This window comes from Myotis myotis, unplaced genomic scaffold (assembly GCF_014108235.1).
Source record: "Myotis myotis isolate mMyoMyo1 unplaced genomic scaffold, mMyoMyo1.p scaffold_m19_p_2, whole genome shotgun sequence".
NCBI lineage: Eukaryota > Metazoa > Chordata > Mammalia > Chiroptera > Vespertilionidae > Myotis > Myotis myotis.
In genome coordinates this window covers 113,849,268-113,870,509 of record NW_023416324.1, presented here as the reverse complement: position 1 = coordinate 113,870,509, position 21,242 = coordinate 113,849,268, and the positions used below count along the sequence as shown (strand labels likewise).

The following is a 21,242-nucleotide window of genomic DNA, read 5'->3' as shown; positions in this document are numbered from 1 at the left end:
AGAATTTCCACTCAGCCAGCCTTCCTGTGATTCTGGATGATGTCCGTTTTGTCTTTTAGTTGTATTTTTGAAGTGGTTGTGCGAGGCAGCAATTTCCGGTGTTTACCTATGCCGCCATCTTGGTTTCCTGTCAAGAAAATATTTTTAACCTTGCAAAAAATTAATGCCAGGACTTACTTGAGGAACACCTGACTTGGCCAGAGGCAGCTCCTAATAAAGAGAGAAGAACAATGGCTACTACACTGCACCCTAATCCATCTCCCATCTAAAAGATGAGACCACTGCACCCCTAAAGCAAGGGCCTCAATTCCTCACCAGTACTTCCTTCCAGGATACATCCACAAAATGTATTCCGAAAGGTTTTAAAAAGGAAAACCTAGAAAGAAAGATGTCAGTCTGGCCATGTAGGAGTTGGAGATACTATCTGACATGGAGGGTATGGACTATTGTTAGAAAGCCAATGACTATCGACTATGGAAGGATGTCCTTTGACTTGTCTGGCCTCCAGATACCTTGCATAGGCCACAGTGGGCCCAAGTGGTACATGTGTTATAGAACAGTAAGAAGCTAGGAAAATTTCAGGACAAGCGGAATAGGAAAACTGAGACAGAGAGTTAAACAGTAGTTTGTGGCCACCTAATTAAATCCTATCTTCCCTAAACCAAGGACACTTAAGAGTAAATGGTTTGCACTTCTCCTCCCCAACCAGAGAGTAAGTAGCTTAAAACACCCCACTCTGGGAGACAAATAACAGAAATCCAACTAGTGCAGTTTGCCAGCCACACCCAAGGACAGAGAGAATATATCTCATTTTGTACATCAGCATAAGGCTGATGAATAGTCTATTGATCCTCTCAAAGACCCCCCTTAAATGCCCAGCCTTAAAAACCCCTAAAAATGAAGGTCCCAGCGCCCTCTCTCTCCAGGGAGCATGCCGGTGCCATTCCCTTCCCCCTCTCCACTTCCCCTCCCTGGCCCCTCCTACTTCCCCCTATGTATCCCCTAACCTCTAAGGCAACGGTCTGTCGGTTGGTCAGTCGGTCGGTGGGTCGCCAACCAGTGGTCTGTGGACCACTGGTGGTCCATGAGGTCTGAAAGGTTGACGACCACTGCTCCAAGGGACCCCATGAGACTTGCAACCATGGGAGCAATGAGCAATGGCAGCTAGTCCTGGGTTAACCCCCTGAACCTGTCTCCAAGGCCCCCTTTTCTCTGACTTCCCAGTGATCTAAGTCAGCCCAGCCTAGGCTCTCCTGTTCCTTCTTCTAAGCCCTCCCTTGTTTCACTGTCCTAAGTGTGTTTTTGCTGCTGTCAATGAATTCTTGCTTGCTTTTCTACACTTTGTGTCTTGATTGAAATTTTTCTTTCAAGAAGACAAGAACCAAGGTCTCTCCCCCGGTGCCCTCCACACCCTCCCACCCATAGCACATGATCACCACTGGAAAAGAAACGCCACATGATTCAGGCTGTGTTGAGACAGGCACTACCTGAGTAGCAAGAGGTGGTTATGCTAACTGTTGTGCTTTTCAAGGATTTAGTTGCCTTTAACCACTGAAATCCATGGAAGGCAACACAAAGCTATGACTCTCAGGCAAAATAAAGGCAATGGGAGCTGTGGGTACTCTTTTCAAAGAGCTGCTTTAGGAATGAACAAAGGAGCTCTCCTCTGAGGTCTGCACCAAGCCAGACAAAGAAATCTTACCATCAGGAGTGAAGATGGGCACCCTTAAAACTAAAGGGTTTCAGGGGAGATGAGAAGACCTGTCAGATTCTTTGAAAGGTGTGCAAGAAGCTAAAGATCAAGACGAACAGGGAGGTTTCTAGCTCTCATCTAAATTTCAAAAGACAGTTTATATTGTTAAGATTGTTAAACTATGTATTATTTCCCACTTGAGGAAAATGACCAAAGGCAAGATTTTAAAAGGACCCTCCCTCTCACCCAACTCCCACTCCAAAAAGCCAGGAGCTATAAGCAAACATGCCCATTTTGCTCTAAAACTTTTTCAAAGACATTTTTCAAGCACACACAGAATCACTATCACTATCTTTATCCCACTGGTTAGAAAGGAGACTTAGCTTAAATCATTTGGATGGTTACCTTCCAAGGCAAGGAAGTAACATTAAACAAGTATCCATAATAATAAAAGCGTAATATGCTCATTAGACTACATGTCCTTCCCAACGTCCTTCCATCCTTCCAGACGAAGCTGGGGCTGTGAGGGAAGCCCAGGTCCCAGGTGTCTGCCGGCAGCTGGAGGGAAGCCTGGGTCCCGGGTACCAGAGGGAAGACGGTGCTGGCAGCCGGGGGAAGGAAGGCCTACTCTTGCACGAATTTCATGCATTGGGCCTCTAGTTTCTACATAACACACCTCCAACATCCCGGGTTAAGAAAACTGAAAATGTAATAGAAATAACGTCTTATGTCCTGTTTTTTATTTAAGAGCCGTTTCTACCTTAAGTCCACATGAACTGTGTGGATGTTTAGGTCTATGGATGTCCTAAGCACCACATCCCATCAAAATAAGGAGGAAATAGCATGTATAGCACATACCTGGTGCAGTATACCTGCACTGAAACTTTGAGTTTGGGAGAAAACTGGGGAAAAGAAATATGGTCAAACCTCATGTGAGTCTCCCATCTAGAATAATTTGGTTCTCAACCAAGTTGTTCAAAGAAAAAATGTCTAGGTTGTGAAACTAAACTTAGGTTTTTGACCTGATAACCCTTGCTTGCTGATACCTCAACATGACAAAGGAGAGAATGCTGTGTTTGCTAGTGAAATCAATCATTAACACAATTTTAAAACATAAAGAGGCCATCAAGAATGCTAATGTTGCTAAGGGTATGAAAGAAACAATGATCACAGGCAAGTGAAGAGGCAGAAAACCTGTTGTTGATTTGGATAAAGACAAAGCAGTTTAGCCAGTTCAGAGGCAGTGATATATGAACAAGCAAAGATGCTGCATTAGACATGCATTGTTTATAAGAAAGGGTAAAACGGGGAATTATTTGGGGGTTTGGAATGGATTGATTCCATTTACATTATTTCTAATGGGGAAAAAATTATTCCATTTTCAAACAAATTACTTCTGAAATAGCCTTCTGGAACAAATTAAGACCGAGAACCGAGATTCCACTGTATATACTTGAACATTATCTCAAACATCTTCATTTCTATAAGATCATAATTAAAACAATGTAAGAAAAACTTATACCTTTTTTGCCAAAATAGCAAGTGGCTTATTTCCTGCTAATTCAGAGAACCAACTATGAATTGCACTCTGCGATCGAGGGGTAACCAGCCAATAATTATCTTTAGTATTAACTTGTGGTTTCTTCTTTCCGGTGTCCTGGAAAGTGTTCAGCTTTAGTTTCTCAGCTAATATGCTGCTAAAATAAGCTCCAACCTGAGGAAACAAGAGAAAAAATTTTAAAATAATTATGTTAGTAATGTATATTAGTATTGTATCTTTATCTTCAAACAGCCCATCAGAAAATGAAGTGGCAATTTAAGTCCTTGAAGTCAAGAGTTGTGATTTCCTTGACTAACATAATGCAAAAACTGCCACAGCACCTTTGTTCTTATGAACAAGTAGTTCAAGAAAAAGAAAAGACCTTTGAAATCCTGTTAAGATTAAATGAATTGCATCCTGAATGTCAAGGGAATGGGTTCTGCTTTAATCTTCGGCTGTACTTTCCTTTTTCATACTGCACACCCATTGAAGAGAGTATTTTTCCTGAGAGGTGTTGCACAGAAAGCCTAGTAATCAATCACAGCGTAATTATTCTTTTTCTTGTTTCATCTTAATAGCATGTATTTTTGGAAAGCAAACTCTGTATTTACACTCAGTGCTTTTTAAAAAAAGAATCCAGAGAAATTTAATTTATTTAAATGGAAAATTATAAGAGTCAATTAAATTAACTATTCAACATTTTAGATTGGGCTGCCAATTTCATGAGCACAAGTGTTTCAAGAGAAAGCTACTGTCACCTGATTTGAAAGGAGTAAAGCAGCAAAGGAAGCTCCTGTGATTACTGCAGCATTTTCATATCAACCAAATTAAAAGAGGACAAAGGAAGGAGAAAGACAACAAGGAAAGAGATAAAATAGTATCTAAAAATTCAACAGATAGCCCTAGCCAGTTTTGCTCAATGGATAGAGCATCGGCCTGCGGACTGAAGGGTCCCGGGTTCAATTCCGGTCAAGGGCACATGCCCGGGTTGTGGGCTTGATCCCCAGTAGGGGGCTTTCAGGAGGCAGCCAATCAACGATTCTCTCTCATCATTGATGTTTCTATCTCTCTCTCCCTCACCCTTCCTCTCTGAAATCAATAAAAAAAAAAATATTTAAATAAATAAATAAAAATTCAACAAATCCACAAAATCCTGTTGGAATTTCAAAGAATCCTATTAAAGTATCACATTTCATTCCCTGGGAATTCTTTAAATAACATGATGCAAGTTTATTAGTAACTAGAGGACTGGTGCACAGATTTGTTCACCAGTGGGGTCCCTCAGCATGGCCTGCAGGGATCGGGCCAAAACCAGCAGTCCAACACCGTCTGCTGCTCCTGCCTGCTGTTTCTGCTCACCCAGCCCCTCTGTGCCTGCCATAGGCTTGCACCCAATCAGTCCCAATCGGGAGAGGCTTGTGCCACCACAGTGGCACCCTGCATCTGGCATCCATCCGTCAGCTGAGTGGCGCTCCTGCTGTGGGAGCTTACTGGCCACCAGGGGGCAGCTCCTGCATTGAGCCCCCTGGCGGCCAGTGCATGTCCTATAACCAGTTGACCAGTTATTTGGTCACTTGGGCTTTTCTATATATAGATAGTTGCTAATAAATACACCCAATAGGGTTAGCAGATAGTGGCAACCATGATTAAAATTAAAACACCTCCTCTTGTGAAGCAAAATGAGAATCATTATCTTAGTTAATGCTCATAAGCCAAACAATTAGTCTATAGGTTGAAACAGGTGTAAGCAATTAGCCAAATTTATCTACCAGGGTGAAGAGCTGGTACTGCATTTTTTTATGTGAATTGTAAATCTTTGATCCTTGTGATTAATGTACAATAAAAGGAAGTCTGGTTTTGGTTTGGTGATGTAAAATGGTAATAAAAATTAGAGTAATTAGGAAAAAGAAGTCTAAGTTTCACTTTTTAAAAAAATCAACCCCACAGTGTTTTTTTAAGCAAATATTTGCATAATGCCCAAACAGAAAATTAAACAAATGCAAAAACTTAGCAAAAACCAGTTGTCTGAAAACAAGCAACTAATAATGACAAATTGTTTAATTTAATTTTTTAAATGTGGTTTTACTGATTTTAGAGAGAGACGGGGATGTGGGCGGGTGGGGGGGGGGAGCATCCATATGAGAGAGAAACATTGATCGGCTGCCTCCTGCAGGAACCCTGAGTGAGGATCGAGTCCACAACCTGGGCATGTGCTGTGACCAGGAATCGAACCTGCAACTTCTCAGTGCATAGGATGATACTCAACCAACTGAGCCACAATGGCCAGGGCCACAAATTGTTTAATTTAAAGATTTTCAATGTTTGGTCTTTGGACCATGGGCACAAAACACCTACTTATGCCAACTGTTTTACATTTAAAAGGTTTCTTATTTGCAATTATGTATGAGTGTTTTAATCATCATAAACCAAGGCATAAATTATGTTTTAAAAAACTAGTCTGAGAAACCTGCTTTACAATTTTACTCTCTTCTATGTACTTGATAGCAATGGGACATGGTGACTGTATGTATGTTATACTCCCTAACATACCTGGTGAACAACCACATACTGTAAACAAAGTCAAAATTTCCAAAAAAGCAAGGTAGAATAAAAGGCACATTGGGACTTACACAAAAAAAAAATCAAAACATGATCACACATTTTATTTTATTGTAACAGCAATATATTCACATTATTCCCAAATCAAGAAATATAAAGAGCCTTATTCCCAAGTCCCAATGCCTACCATCAAGTAACCAACTTTGATTAGTTTCCTATGTGTTTCCAGTGTTTCTTCATGTGAATACACACATGCTTACAGGCACACCTCCTTCTGTATAATTAGTAAATGCCTGAGAGCCTTCCATCTCTGTATATGGAAAGCTTCCTCATTCATGTTTACAGACATTAAGAATGTACTGTGTGGATGTACCACATTCATTTAATCAAGCACCTGTTAATTAATGGACATTTGGAGTGTTTGTTCCAAACTTTTGCTGTTACAAATCACTTTCCCTATTTATTACTTCATACATGTACAACTATAGCTTTCAGATAGATTTCCAGAATCCAGATTTTATGATTCTTTAATTTTAATCAGTATTGCTAAATTGACCTCCATAAGATTTATAACAATTTGTACTCTCTCAAACAAGGTATGAGATAAGGTTTAATTTAAAATTTGTTTCCATCCATCCAAAGATATTTTGTAAATAATTTATTCAATAAGAAAATGGAGACAGTTTAGAGGCTACACACTAGAGTTCACACATTTCATGAGATAAATTCCCCTCAGAAGATTTGATTTCTTGAATAAATTTCACAGCAAGTGTGACAGTGGCAGAAGTTGTGATGGGTGATATTTTTATTTACTGTTATTTAAATTGGCATAAAACCTGATAAAACAGAACTATTTGGAAGTTCAAATAAAGAGACACAAAACATTCATATTCTCTATTATGAACTCAATTGTGTATTCCCAAAATTCAGTTATTGAAGCCTAACAGTCTTTGGAGACAGGTCCTTAGAAGAGGTAAGGTTAAAGGAGGTCATAAGGGTGGCACCCTAGTCCTGTAAGACTAGTGTCACTATAAGAAGGGGAAGAAGCACCAGAGATGCATGCACACAGTGATAGAACTAGGTGAAGACACAGCAAGAGGGCAGCATGTGCACACCAAGGGAGAGAAGCCTCGGAAGAAATTACACCTGCTGACACCTTGATCTTGGACTTCCAGCCTCCGGAACTGTGAGAAAACAAATGATCTCAGAAAATCAAATTTCTCTAGTTTAAGCCACCCAGTCTGTGGTATTTCATTATTGCAGCTCCAGAAGACTAATGTACCCTCTGGGGAAGCAATATTCTTCTAGAAATTTATACTAAAGAACAAAAGCTACATGTTCAACTGTGACTACAACCTGTATTAATAACCATAAGAAACTGGCAACAGCCTAGCACCTTCGGTCCATTATAGCACATAAATGATGAAATGTTATCTATCCATTAATTATTATTAATACGAATATTTCAGCCTCAAGGAAAAGTACATACAAAAATGTTTCATTTTTTAACAGTATATGTTATGGAAGATGAAAAAGTTTTAGAGATGGATAGTGCTGATAGTTGCACAACATGGTGAATGTACTTAATGCCAAAGAACTATACATTTTAAAATGTTGAAATAGTAAATTTTATGTCATGTATATTTTACTACAATAAAAAAAAGTAGAACATAAATTACAACATATAGTATTGTGGTTGCAGTGTTAAAAGTTGTCAAGATTGGAAAAAGACAAAACTAAAAACATTTTTAGTCAATAGGATCATCTGTGGAAAATGCTTCTGTTTTCTTTCACATCATTTAAATAATATTTCAGTTGATAGCAAATTATCAATTACATGTGTTTGTCATATGGGCACATAAAAACAGATCCTTTAATAATGGATATGTCTGGGAAAGAGGGAAAAAGCATAGAAATTTGTATACATGTTTGATTTCTTTTTGTTAGTATGTAAAATGCTTTCAATTTAATAAAAATATTTTAATATTTGAAAAATAGAAGTAACTCAAAAATTTCTTAAACATCAGCCCGGCTGATGTGGCTCAGTGAGCATCAACCTATGAACCAGGAGGTCGCGGTTCGATTCCTGGTTAGGGCACATGCCCAGGTTGCGAGTTCAATCCCCAATGTGGGGGGTGCAGGAGGCAGCCAATCAAGGATTCTCTCTCATCATTGATGTTTCTATCTCTCCCTTCCTCTCTGAAATCAATAAAAATATATTTTAGCTGAAGCCAGTTTGGCTCAGTGGATAGAGCGTAGGCCTGCGGACTAGGGGGTCCCGGGTTCGGTTCCGGTTGGGGGCGTGTGCCTTGGTTGCAGGCATATCCCCAGTGGGGGATGTGCAGGAGGCAGCTGATCAATGTTTCTCTCTCATCGATGTTTCTGACTCTCTGTCTCTCTCCCTTCCTCGTCAATAAAATATATTTAAATATATATATATTTTTAAATTAAAATAATTATATCTTTATATCTAATTATTACATAACCACACAGAAAAAAGCACACATTTAATTCAAGAAAATTTTAACACAACATTCTGATTGTATATTTTTATTTTTCAGATATTTATTATTTCTTCAAATTTGTTGTTTATCAGGAGTGACTGAAATAAAAAATATAATTGATTCCCATCATCATCATGGAAATGGATTTAAGAGAAAACTGTTCAGATCAATATTATTGCTTCCCACTTGGAATCAGTAAATAGTTGCCACTGAGAGTGCACAGACTGCCAAGAATGCTCAAGATCTATTTATATAAAAACCCTGGGTGTAACGGCGTCACATCCCAGGCTCCACCAACGGGAAGGAAGTGAGTCCTGCAGGGGTCGTCTTGGCAATGGCTGGGCCCTCCCAGAGCTGCTTCCCAGGAGGCCTGAGGGAAGAACCCACCCTCGCAGCGCCAGGAGCGCCCAGCAGCAGTCAGTCCTGGGTTGCTGAGGCGAAGGCCACTGCGTGGTGGAACTCTGGGTCTGGCCCAACAGGGAGTGTGGCCGGTCTTCAAACCAGACCCTGACAGGAGGGAGGAGGGAGCCCCATTCCTCACGGAATCGACAGGTAGCCAGCTTGCTGTCAGGGGCCTGCCAGCTAGGAATCCTATTCACCTGCATATCTGTATAAAGTTTTAATACATTATATTAGAGGTTGTGGTGGTACTGTTTTACCCACAGCGTCTAGGAATTGCTGCAAATTTACTTCTTGGTGGAATAACCTTTCATTACCAATATAAATTACCAATTCCATTAAAGGAAACTTCAATTTCTAGACTCGATATAAACAGTGAAGTTGCTAAAACTATTAAAAAGGCCCAACTTCTCATTACTGATGAATGCACCATGGCATCCAGTCATGCTATAAATGCCATAGACAGATTATTAAGAGAAATTATGAATCTGAATGTTGTATTTGGTGGAAAGTTCTCCATCTTGGGATTTTCAACGTCTCAGTATTGTGCCGCATGCTATGCGATCGGCCATAGTACAAACAAGTTTATAGTACTGTAATGTTTGGGGATGTTTCAGAAAGTTGTCTCTTACAACAAATATGAGATCAGAGGATTCTGCTTATAGTGAATGGTTAGTAAAACTTGGAGATGCCAAACTTGATAGCAGTTTTCATTTAGGAATGGATATTCTTGAACTCCCCTATGAAATGATTTGTAATGGATCTATTATTGAAGCTGCCTTTGGAAATAGTATATCTATAGATATATCTAGCCCTAACTGATTTGGCTCAGTGGATAGAGCGTCGGCCTGCGGACTGAAAGATCCCAGGTTCGATTCCGGCCGAGGGCATGTACCTTGGTTGCGGGCACATCCCCAGTAGGAGGTGTGCAGGAGGCAGCTGATCAATGTTCTTCTCTCATCGATGTTTCTAACTCTCTATCCCTCTCCCTTCCTCTCTGTGAAAAATCAATTATATATATATATATATATATATATATATATATATATATATATATATGCAATTCTTCGTCCAAAAAATGGGCACATTAAAAAATTAAATGAAGAAATTTCAGATATACTCGATGGAGATTTTCACACATATTTGAGTGATGATTCCATTGATTCAACAGATGATGCTGAAAAGGAAAATTTTCTCATCAGATTTCTTAATAGTATTACTTCTTCGGGAATGCCGTGTCATAAATTAAAATTGAAAGTGGGTGCAATCATCATGCTATTGAAAAATCTTAATAGTAAATGGGGTCTTTGTAATGGTACCGATTTATTATCAAAAGATTGTGACCTAACATTATCGAAGCTGAAGTATTAACAGGATCTGCAGAGGGAGAGGTTGTTCTGATTCCAAGAATGATTTGTCCCCATCTGACACTGGGCTCACATTTAAATTGATTCGATGACAGTTTCCCGTGATGCCAGCATTTGTGATGACTATTAATAAATCACAAGGACAAACTCTAGACAGAGTAGGCATATTCCTACCTGAACCCGTTTTCACATGTGGTCAGTTATATGTTGCTTTCTCTTGAGTTCAAAGAGCATGTGACGTTAAAGTTAAAGTTCTAAATACTTCATCACAAGGGAAATTAGTCAAGCACTCCGAAAGTGTTTCCACTCTTAATATGGCGTACAGGGAGATATTAGAATAAGTTTAATCACTTTATCAGTTGTTGTTTGCATCACTGTTGTCTTTATATCATGTTTTTGTTGTTTTATATCATTTTTTTTGTTTTCAAATCATGTTTTTGTTGTTTTTATATCATGCCTCTGTTGTTATATCCTTTTGTTACTGTTTATTTATTAATAAATGTATATTATTTTTCATATACATGTTACTAATTTCCTTTCATCACTCACACTTCTATTATAGAGAAAGGGCAAATAGCAATATTAAAATATTTCCTCTAATTAATTCCCTTTTAATGTGCAAATTTCATGCACCGGGCCACTAGTATGCTACATAATACAGCAGGCCTGCTCACGGGGGTGGGGGACTAGGAAATAATGTATAGGAACTTCTTGATTTCATCGTACAAGACAAGTACAAAAGCACCACCCATGCCTCTGAGAATACTAGACGACGCATCCTTGTAAAAGCTTTGCCTCCTTAGTCAGGAGCAATCTTCCTCCAGCAGCCCAGCGCTCTGTGAACATGACATCAGTTCCTCCCTGCTAACTGCATCATCAGGCTGCAAGGAACCTTGTGAAACAGAGATGAAGTCACCCCTGCCATCGCCAGGGCAGGACTGTGCAGTGACCAGCTGAGGAAGACGTGGGCATTCTGGAGATCTGGAGCATTCCCTTTGCAGTGCCACAGGTGCCGAAGCAGGCAGCTCGGTGGGTGACAGTACCCTACAGTCACCCTGAAGCTCTGTACAACCCTTCATCTCACTGGATTTGGAGATCTGAACCAGGCAGTCACCAGAGACTCTGACTTCCCTCTCACTCCAGCTTTGCCCACATCAGCTGCTAGACCACTACGGGCAAAATCAAGGTACACAAAACACAAAGGGGGGAGGGGGGAGCCCAGTGGCACCACCTGATGCCGATTCCCTGCAAGTAGCTCCAGAATTGGGTTCTCGTGTCCACAGCCCCCAGGACAATGTGCTTGTTATTTATCTTCGGAGACAAAGTTGAGAGCCCGAGTGGGGAAGGATCTGTTACCAGCCAGAAGGACAGGGCTCCCTGCTCCTTGGGGATGGGACCCAGGTAGCCTACAATGCCCTGGCATTTGCTTGTCTGCCAGGACTTGCTGACAGGGTGCAACTGCAGCCACAGCTCCACCCGCTCCGTGGGGGATACCACCGGCCGGGAGATGGCCACAGCTGCTCCACCCGACAGGAAGTCCTTAAGAACACAGCGGCATCTATGATACTGAAAGGAGAGAAGTGGGAGACTGCAGGACTGGGCTTGTAACCAGCTGGGACTCTAGTTGGCTATATACTCTTAATGAAAGTTAGTGTAAGAAGAGAAGTATTGTAGAAAAATTAAAATTTTTACATAATAATTTTGTTATTGGAGACTTCAGTATAGTTTATTCTGAAACTTTTTATGTGTATTGCAAGATAGAGTAAATGAAGAAATATATTGATATCTATTGCTAAGATGGAGGATTCTCACTTTGAGAGAAAGGAGATACACAGATGAAACAGGAAAAAGAAAAAAACCCTGTGGTATTGAGTTAGAACTGATGGAAGGGAGCGGAGGAGGAAGGGAAGGAGTAAGGAGTTTTGGGAAGGGGGAGGCAGGAAGGAAGAAGGGGGAGAAAAGAGGGAAGGAGGGAGTGAGGGAGGGAGGGAGGGAGGAATGAAAAGAGGGGAAAAAAGAAATTGAACCGTGTTTTCCATCTCTGTCCACTTAAAGGGCCTAGAAGTCATGATACTCCAGTAGCAAGACCATGCCAAGCATTCAGATATGAGCTGGGGCAGGGAAAGGACATGAACCTGGAATATGGTACTGTGTCAAACTGAAGAAGTGCTCAAAAGAAAGGACCTGAGAGGCAGGTTAAAGGCACCCCACTGTCCAAATGTAAGACAATTTAGCATCAAAAAGAAAAATGAAAATAATACATCAGATTTAAAGAGAATCCAGGGGTTAAAAGTGATACTAATAAATGTGGTGTCCTTTACAAATGAATGCCAAGTAAGAAATGTATGAGGAATAATAACTAGAAAACCAGCATTTTGCATCCACGAGCAAAAAAATCACTCAGCAAAAATCAATTGATCTAAAATCATAGGATGAAATTCTATGGGGGAAAAGGATATTCATATGGTCTCAAAATATCAATGTATAGTGTCTACTACGGGAAAAAGATAACTACTGTTACAATGTACAGCAAGCATGTCAAACTCATGGCCCACAGACTGAATGCAGCCCATAATGAATATTTTTGCGGCCCAGCCAATATGAAGGTATGTAAGAAATATTTTAATAAAAATTTTGTAACTTAATTTACAATATCCTGTTATACATAATTATTAATAACAAACTACAACGTTCGCTAATGACTGATTATTATAATCGTGGTGCATTCATTTCCTTTACGCACCTTATGTGCCTTATGCGCAGGCGCACCATTTCTCTCCACTAATACTAGCAGCGAATATTTTTAGCAGCCGATTGCCACATCATTAGTCTTGTACTGATTTGTTTGGTGTGCACAATAGGAAATATTTCACTTTCGGAGAACAAGAAAAATAGGTTTATTTGCATTACACTTATTAATTTCTGCAGTTATTCAGTGTCTGGTAAGTTAATGTTCAAGAAAAAATATTAATTTTTCTTAAAATGTTCTATTGTTTTATGTTAAGGATTACTCATTTATTTCAGCCCTTTGTATTCAGCATGTCTCTATAAAAAGAAGCCTATGTTTCTATGAAAATTGAAGCTTTTGTTTTCTTGCCATCCACATAAACTTAAACCTTGTTTATTTGGCCCGTGATAGCCTTTGAGTTTGACATCTTGATGTACAGAGATGCAGACTCCACCTTAAGTGATCAAACAGTGTAACCCAGCGGTTCTCAACCTGTGGGTCGTGACCCCTTTGGCAGTCAAACGACCCTTTCACAGGGGTCGCCTAAGACCATCCTGCATATCAGATATTTACATTACAATTCATAACAGTATCAACATTACAGTTATGAAGTAGCAACGAAAATAATTTTATGGTTGAGTCACAACATGAGGAACTGTATTTAAAGAGCCAGAAGGTTGAGAACCACTGGTGTAACCGCTAACAGAGCAAACTGGTATTGCTTGCTCCTGATGTGATGCAACGTAGTCTTCCTGCCCAAAGTATTCAACCTGAATCCTGTCATGAGAAAACAACAAGGAAAATCTAGAATAAAGTCCTAAAATACAAGAAAAATAACTAGACTCTTCTAAGACGGCATTCCTGAAAGCCCCCCAAAAATACAACAGAACAAGGAAAGCTGGAGAGCAGAGCTGAAGATGAGAAGAGACGAAGGCAGTGTTCTCAGCCTTCCGGTCCTTTAAATACAGTTCCTCATGTTGTCTCCCAACCATAAAATTGTTTTCGTTGCTACTTCATAACTGTAATGTTGATACTGTTATGAATCGTAATGTAAATGTCTGATATGCAGGATGGTCTTAGGTGACCCCTGTGAAAGGGTCGTTCGACCGCCAAAGGGGTTGCGACCCACAGGTTGAGAACCGCTGGACTAAGGGGACAGGACGGCCTGACTGGATCCTAGGACAGGACAGCTTACAGGATATTTGGAGGAATTTGAATATGGATTGTGGTTTAAACAACAGTACTTTATCAACATTAACTACCCAGGGAATCACATACACATACTTCCAGAAGTTCGGGGACACATATAATTAGCATACCTTTGATGGATTAATTACAATATTTCTGGCTGAGCCATGTTCGTCTCCCGTAAAGGCCGGCTGATTGCTGAAGCCTTGCTTTACATTCACAGCAGTGAGTTCATCCTGGTCAAGAAAAAGGTATTAATTAATGAGAAGGATGTAAGAGCTCCAACTTAACCCCTCCTACTACAGCCTAGCGACTAACTTTGCTGTACTCTGAAGAGAACTGTTGAAAGCACACCAAAAGAAGCAAAAATTAAAGTTTAAAAACCAATATATAAATGTATAGAAAGAGATCAAGTGAATGTGGCAAAATGTTGACAATTATAGATTCTAGCTGTATGGTACATGGGTGTTCCTTATACTATTCTTTTAACTTTTCTGTAAATTTGAAAATTTTTAACCAATTAAGTTGGGAGAAGGTAATGAGCAAAAATTCCCCCCACACAAACCCATAAATCATAGGATTTTCAAACGAGAATTGTTTCTAGAGAACATAGTTTGAGTCTTCCTTCCTTGCCAGCCCCTAGGCACACCCCTATTTTATATTCAAGAACACCGACTCACTCAACTAACCCAAAACCCCACAGCAAGCTAAAGACAGAAATGAAAGGTTCTTAGGCACAGCTCTGTGATAACCACACAACACAATGACCTGCAACTAAAGGAATGTTTGGAACTTGCAAAGTTCTCTCATACATCTTGGCTCACTTGATCTTACCAATTCTGTGGCAGACAGCAGGTGTGGGTCTTCATGCCTGTTTACAGGTGAGAAGAGTAAGGTTCACTAAGCTAGTGCCAACACTGGAATACTGCCTTTCAATCCTAGACTAGGAAGATAACTTTCCCTGACACCATGCCACGAAGTATAAATGCCACATAAAAATGTGGTCTAAAAATACAGAGCTACCACTTGTACTCTCCTTAAAAAGATCTCTTCCTGGTAGACACAGGAACTTTTCTTCCCAAGGTCACACACATTAAAACTAGCCCAGGCTGCAAAAACGAAAACCTTGCCCCTGCCACATCACTGCGTTATAGAGTTCCTAAAACACACATTGAAAGTATAAAAGGGAAAGGTTTGAGTAAATGAAGCTACTTTCTGCTCCCCTCACTCCAAGCCAAGAAATGGTCTTAGTAACCAAAAGGGTAATGCTGTCCACAGCACAAGAATGAGAATATATACTTATTCCTCATAAGTAATTGCTGCAAGTGTAAAATGAAGAAAAAAAAAAAATCAGCTGACCAAAATCACCACTGTGGTTAGGCAGGAAGCTTCAGAACAAAATAGTTCATAACTATTCATAGCATGTGAACTGAGATGAAAACTGAAGTGTCCCAGAGACCTGCCATGCCACGCTACCTAACTGTGTGTGCTCTACCTAATACTTCAGTGAGCCACTGTGCAAAAGAGCCTGCTACAGGAAATGCAGCTCTGTGACAACCAAGTATCCTCCAAGCACATGAGGTGACTGGAGTAACAATCGGCACAGAAAATGACTGCATACACACCAGAAGACACCTCAAACTGACTATACATTTTCAAGTCAATTATTTGAAAATCTAGGGTCAAACTACATGACGATTTCAGTAGTCTCAGAGTCTAAGAATGAAGGGGCACAAATGAGATCATGAGAGAAAAGGGATGGGAAAATTGAATCTTATCTTTCTTTTACCATCACATTATTACAAGAAACTTTAATTGAGTGACAGCATATGTTTTTAATAAAAATATGTCTGGCTTAATCAAGAGAAGATGTGTGAGGCTTAAGGACCAGATAGTTTCATTTAGTGCTGCTTAACTTTCTATTCTAAACTAGCACCAGCTCAGTTAGCTGCCTGTTGTACTGCCTGTTGTACTGCCTGTGACTGCTAACCACTGGCCTGGAGAGACATGCCCTGTATGCATGCACACACAAAGCCTCAGAAGGAAAAGCATGGAACCATGATTAGATATCTCTCAACCATATCAGATTTTCCTCAAACAAGGATTCACACAGGTGCTACTGGAAGCCTTAAATCCTGAGAACTTTTTAATCTGGTATTCTAAATTGCACCAAAATGCATCCAGAATCTGCCCACTAGTCACTATCACCTCAGGCCAGGACCACCACCAGAATCTCAGGCTTGGACATTACAGTAGCTCCTAACCTTGGATCTATCTGGTCTCCCCGCTGCTTCCACTCTCGCCCCCTGCAGACCATTTTCAACACAGCAGCCACATGGTTCTTAAAACATGAGAGCATGTCACTCACTCCTGCTCAAAATCTGCCTTAACTCCCCAACTCAGAGTATAAGCAAAGGTTCTATGATGGCCTACAAGCCCCTATGTGATCTGGTCCCTATTACCTTTCTGAGCTCATTCCTACACACTTCCCCTTTGCTCACTCTACTCCAGCCATGCGGTTCTCAATGCAGTTCCTTCCTCCAAAATGCCAGGGGAATGGGCAATTGCACTGTCTGTTCCTGTGACTGGACTGCTCTTTCTCATGGGATCCACATGGGCAACTCCATCACCACCTTAAGTCTTTGCTCAAATTTCACATTCTCAGTGAGAAATTCTGATGACCCTATTTAAAACTAGAACTGCTCACCCTACTCCCTTCATACCAACACCCCTAATCTTCCAATAATCCATAGCACTCATCACCTAAAGCACCATGTAACTGACTTATAACAAGTATTGTCTGTTTTCCCTACCAGAAGGTAAGCCCCATGGAGCCAAGAATCTTTATTTTATTCACAGATTCATGCCAAGCACATAAAGCTGTGTCTGGCACACAGCACACAGGCTTTCAACGATCATTGCAAGAGTAAATAAGTAAATGATAAATCTGTTTGAATACTTAACATAATAAGTATATTCTGAATCACTACTCCATCCATGACTTTGGGGTCTGTAATTGTCCAATCAATTTAACAAGGAGGTCATTAGAGTGAGGTGGCTCTAATGTCCTGGCACCTACATAAGAAAACCAAACTAAGCCTCTAAATGTCTCAATGTTACAAAAGCAGAACCTAAGGATGGGCCATCACAAACAGCCAGCTAACTACAGACAATCAATCATTTTTTTACTTTGCTCCTACCTTTTCTTTATAAAGGTTTTTTCTCAGCTCCAGACAATGGAGCACTTCTAACCACTTCTGGTTTGGTGCTGCCTGATTTAAATTGAGTTTTGCTCAAAGAAACTCCTGAAGTTGTAATATGCCTCAGTTTATCTTTCAACTGTTCTGATGTCAGACATGGGACCCTAAGGAGACCTTCAACAGTCCCCAAGAACAAGAAGCAGCCAGGTAAGTTTGCCCACTGAGCCCGCCTTGCTCAATGCTTTCTCCCTGCATCTGGAGTGTGCAGGTATCTGTGATCCAAAACTTTTGCATTTAAAAGAGCTCTCCAAATTTATCTAAGCATTTCTTTCATCAGACTGGGTCTGAGGCCAGCCAATTTAACAGAAACTGGATTGGATCTAACTTAAAACCCAGATTGGTTCTGAGGTCTTGCTGGGTCCAATTTAAGATGGACTGGGTCCAGGGTAAGGCCTCAAGTATCAAGAATGACAAAAAGAGAAAAATTTATCTCTCTGGCTCCACATAATCTGGAACTCCTCCATCTGGGATGCCAGCAACTACATGTATAAAAACTGGTCCCAGACACTGTATTTTCTGAATCAGTGGGTTAACCTTACCAAAGATAATCTGGAATTATCTTGGCCAAGTAGGGAACTTTTAACCTAGACAGGCTTATCCATTCACAAGATGCTCTAGGAAAAAAAGGGTCAAATTTCCCCACAAAAAAAAAACAGGATGCATTTTTATTGGTATGCAGCAGCTTATAAGAAACTAAATGAATCAAAAATGCCCTGGATTCCAAAATAGCAGCAGAGTAAGTGAAAACCACACTGACACTCTCCCAGGACCAAACTGGAAATGTAACTAAAATACAGAAATACCACCCTGAAATATCAGCTGAAGACTAGCTGGAGAGAACCCTGATAACCAAGGACAGAAAGTGAGACCACATAGCCTCTAGTAGGAAGTGCAAAGGTGCAAAGAAGCTGGCCAGGCTCCCATAGATAGGAGCTGAAGTTCTGAAGGGATATCTCAGCTCTTCACCTGCGGGGAATTCCCACTGAGAACTCTGGGGTCTAAACCTCAAGCTGAGTTCCCAGCTCAGAGCACCAGAACTGAGAAAGGTGCCCACATAGCATCTAGCTATGAAAAGCAGAAGGGTTGCTATCTGCCAGGGAAGGACGGCTGGAAATGCAGGCACCCTTTTAAGGGCCAACACAAAAAATTCTGTGCGCAACTACTCACCTTGGGCTCTGGCAGAAGGAAGGCAGAGTGCACTGGAGCTGTGTGAGCACAAGCCAGGATTGGAGGTTCTGGGGTTGGAGCCTGGAAGGCAGCCACGCCCCGGTTTCTGGTGCTATGCCATTCCCTCACATTGTGCAGGAAATCTTTCTCCCATGAACCTTTGCTATGCAAGGGGTTTATGCCCGAGGGGAAGTCAGCTGACCCACCCTATTCGAAGACCTCTTGGTTCACAGCCTGAGCCTAATCAAGACTGAATCTCAATAGGACTGCAGGCAGAGCAGGACCTCTGGAAGCTTTGAGTCTTTGCCTTATCTAACCCAGGGCCAGGGGCTAAGAAAAGCCCCTGGTGCACATCTTGGTCCTTTCCAAAGGCAAAAGAACCAGTAGAAGGAGGTACAAGCTATGGATTGCTGATAGCTCCAAAAAGGGTATTCAAGGCCAGTCACAAACAGGGTCTGACATTGTCCTGCACTAGAGATTGGGAAGAGTAGCAGATCCACGTACTACACAGAAACAACCCCAAAAAGGAAGCCAAAATGGGGAGACAAAAAAAAAAGTCCCAAATGAAAACAAGACAATTCTCCAGGAGAAGACCTAATGAAATGGAGATAAGTAATTAATCAGATATAGCATTCAGAATAATTATGGCAAAGATGCTCAAGAGCGTAAGATATTATAACTATGAAGAATGCCATAGCACCAATAAAGAACACAGTGGAAAGAATACACAGCAGATTAGGGGAAGCTGAGTACCAGATTAGCGAATCAGAAGATAGGGCAGAAAAAAATAACTCAATCATGACCAGCCAGTGTGGCTCAGTGGTTGAGCCTCAACCTATGAAGCAGGTGGTCATGGTTAGATTCTTGATGAGGACACATACCTGAGTTGTGGGTTCGATCCACAGTGTGGGGCACACAGGAGGCAGCCTACCAATGATTCTCTCTCATTATTGATGTTTCTATCTCTTTCTCCCTCTTCCTTCCTTTCTGAAATAAATGAAATTTTATGTTTAAAAATCACTCAATGAAAGAACAAAAAAAATTAAAAAACACGAAGACAACTAAAGGGAGTTGTGGGACAAAGTGAAATATAACAATATTCATATAATAAGAGTACTAAAAAAGGAAGAAAGTGAGCAAGGGATAGAGAACATGTTTGAATAATAGCAGAAAACTTCCATAACCTGGTGAAAAAAGTCACACAAGTTCAGGAGGCACAGAGAGTCCCAATCAAAAAAAACCCAAACAGGCCCACGCCCAGACACATCATAATTAAAATGCCAAAAATTAAAGACAATGAGAGAATCTTAAAGGCAGCAATACAAAAGCAACTTGTTACTACAAAGGAGCTCCCATAGGCTGTTAGCTGATTTATCAGCAGAAACTCTACAGGCCAGAAGGGAATGGCATGAAGTACTCAAGGTAATGAAAAGCAAGGATCTGAAACCAAGATTACTATATAACCAAGGCTATCATTCAAAATAGGTGGCGAAATAAAGAGCTTTCACAGATCAAAAGAAAAGAAAAAAAAGCCAATGAATTTTATCCCCACCAAACCAAATGCTGAAGGAAATGCTGTAATGAGAAGAAACAGAGAGAGAGAACCTGGGAGAAACAAAGATGGCGGCATAGGTAAACACCGGAAATTGCTGCCTCGCACAACCACTTCAAAAATACAACTAAAAGACAAAACGGACATCATCCAGAACCACAGGAAGGCTGGCTGAGTGGAAATACTACAACTAGAAGGAAAGAGAAGAGCACTCTGAGACTCAGACGAGGTGCGGAAGTAAAGTGCAGAGATATGGATGCACACGTGGAAAGGGCTGGCAACTGAGAACATGGTTGTCTTGTTCAATCAGGAGGGAGTCTCAAGCACCCAACTGCTCTGAACTCCAGTTCTGGGCGAGTCTCTGGGGACCCAGACTCATATGGGGAGGGACTGGACTATCTGGCATCAGTCGGAACTCGAGGGCGGCTTTCTCTCAGAGGTTCTTACAGTGATTACCGGGACACTGAGACCCAGGGGCCTCGTAGGGTAGGACTGAGGATCAGCCATAGCTGTTTGCTCCGCCCTATTGAATCCCTGAGACCTCGCCCCACCCAAGCTGTGCACAGAGGCTTTTGCATATGAAAGGCCTGGCCTTTTGCAATCTGAAAATTACCTAACAAACTGCAGCTGGGTCACAGAGACCCAGAACTTCCAAAAGAAGGCCCAAGGCCCCATAGCAGCTTGCATTGCTTCACAGCTGGGCCTCATCTGGGCACCTCCAAACTCCAAACAAAGAAGAGGAATCTGCAGAACTCTCCATAGCTCCTGCTGGGTAGCCTCAGGCAGAACTAAATTAGCACCTCCTTAGAGATCCAAGAGCCAGTGTACCCAGTGGTCAGAGTGGGACCATCCAGATTACAACTCCTCCAATTCATAAAGGACACACTCAGGGGGCAGACTCAGTGAGGACCAAAGCCCCACTGAACCAAGTCTTGCCCCAGAAGGCTGTCTCCAGCACAGAAGTTCTCCCACTGTAGACACAGCTGATTCTCACAGCCAATTGGCCTGGAGGTCAATTCCTCCCAGTGATACCTACAACAATCAAGACTTAACTACAACAAGACTGTGCACAAAGACCACAAGGGGGTGCACCAAGTGTCCTCCTCAGGTAATTGCGGAGGCTGAGCCATTGGGCCCTATAGGACACCTAGCACAGAAAACCACTCTATCAACACAGGGAAGCATAAAAAATGTGGAGACAAAGAAACAGGTCACAAATGACAGAAATGGAGGAAAGCAAACTACTGGATATAGAGTTCAAAACCACACTTATAAGGTTTTTCAA

The 21,242-nt window shown here is 41.1% G+C and overlaps 1 protein-coding gene and 1 pseudogene across 1 annotated transcript in view; both read right to left on the bottom strand.

Annotated features, from left to right (window-relative positions):
- The window catches only part of MED12L (mediator complex subunit 12L), a 423,259-nt gene that overhangs the window by 330,823 nt on the left and 71,194 nt on the right, over window positions 1-21,242 (bottom strand). The window contains exons 4-5 of the mRNA XM_036350497.1: window positions 14,110-14,214; window positions 3,216-3,407 (exon numbers count right to left, since the gene is read on the bottom strand). Coding sequence (XP_036206390.1) covers window positions 3,216-3,407; window positions 14,110-14,214 — 297 coding nt within the window. The remainder of the gene's footprint in view (window positions 1-3,215; window positions 3,408-14,109; window positions 14,215-21,242) is intronic.
- Window positions 10,749-12,834, bottom strand: LOC118677552 (annotated as a pseudogene).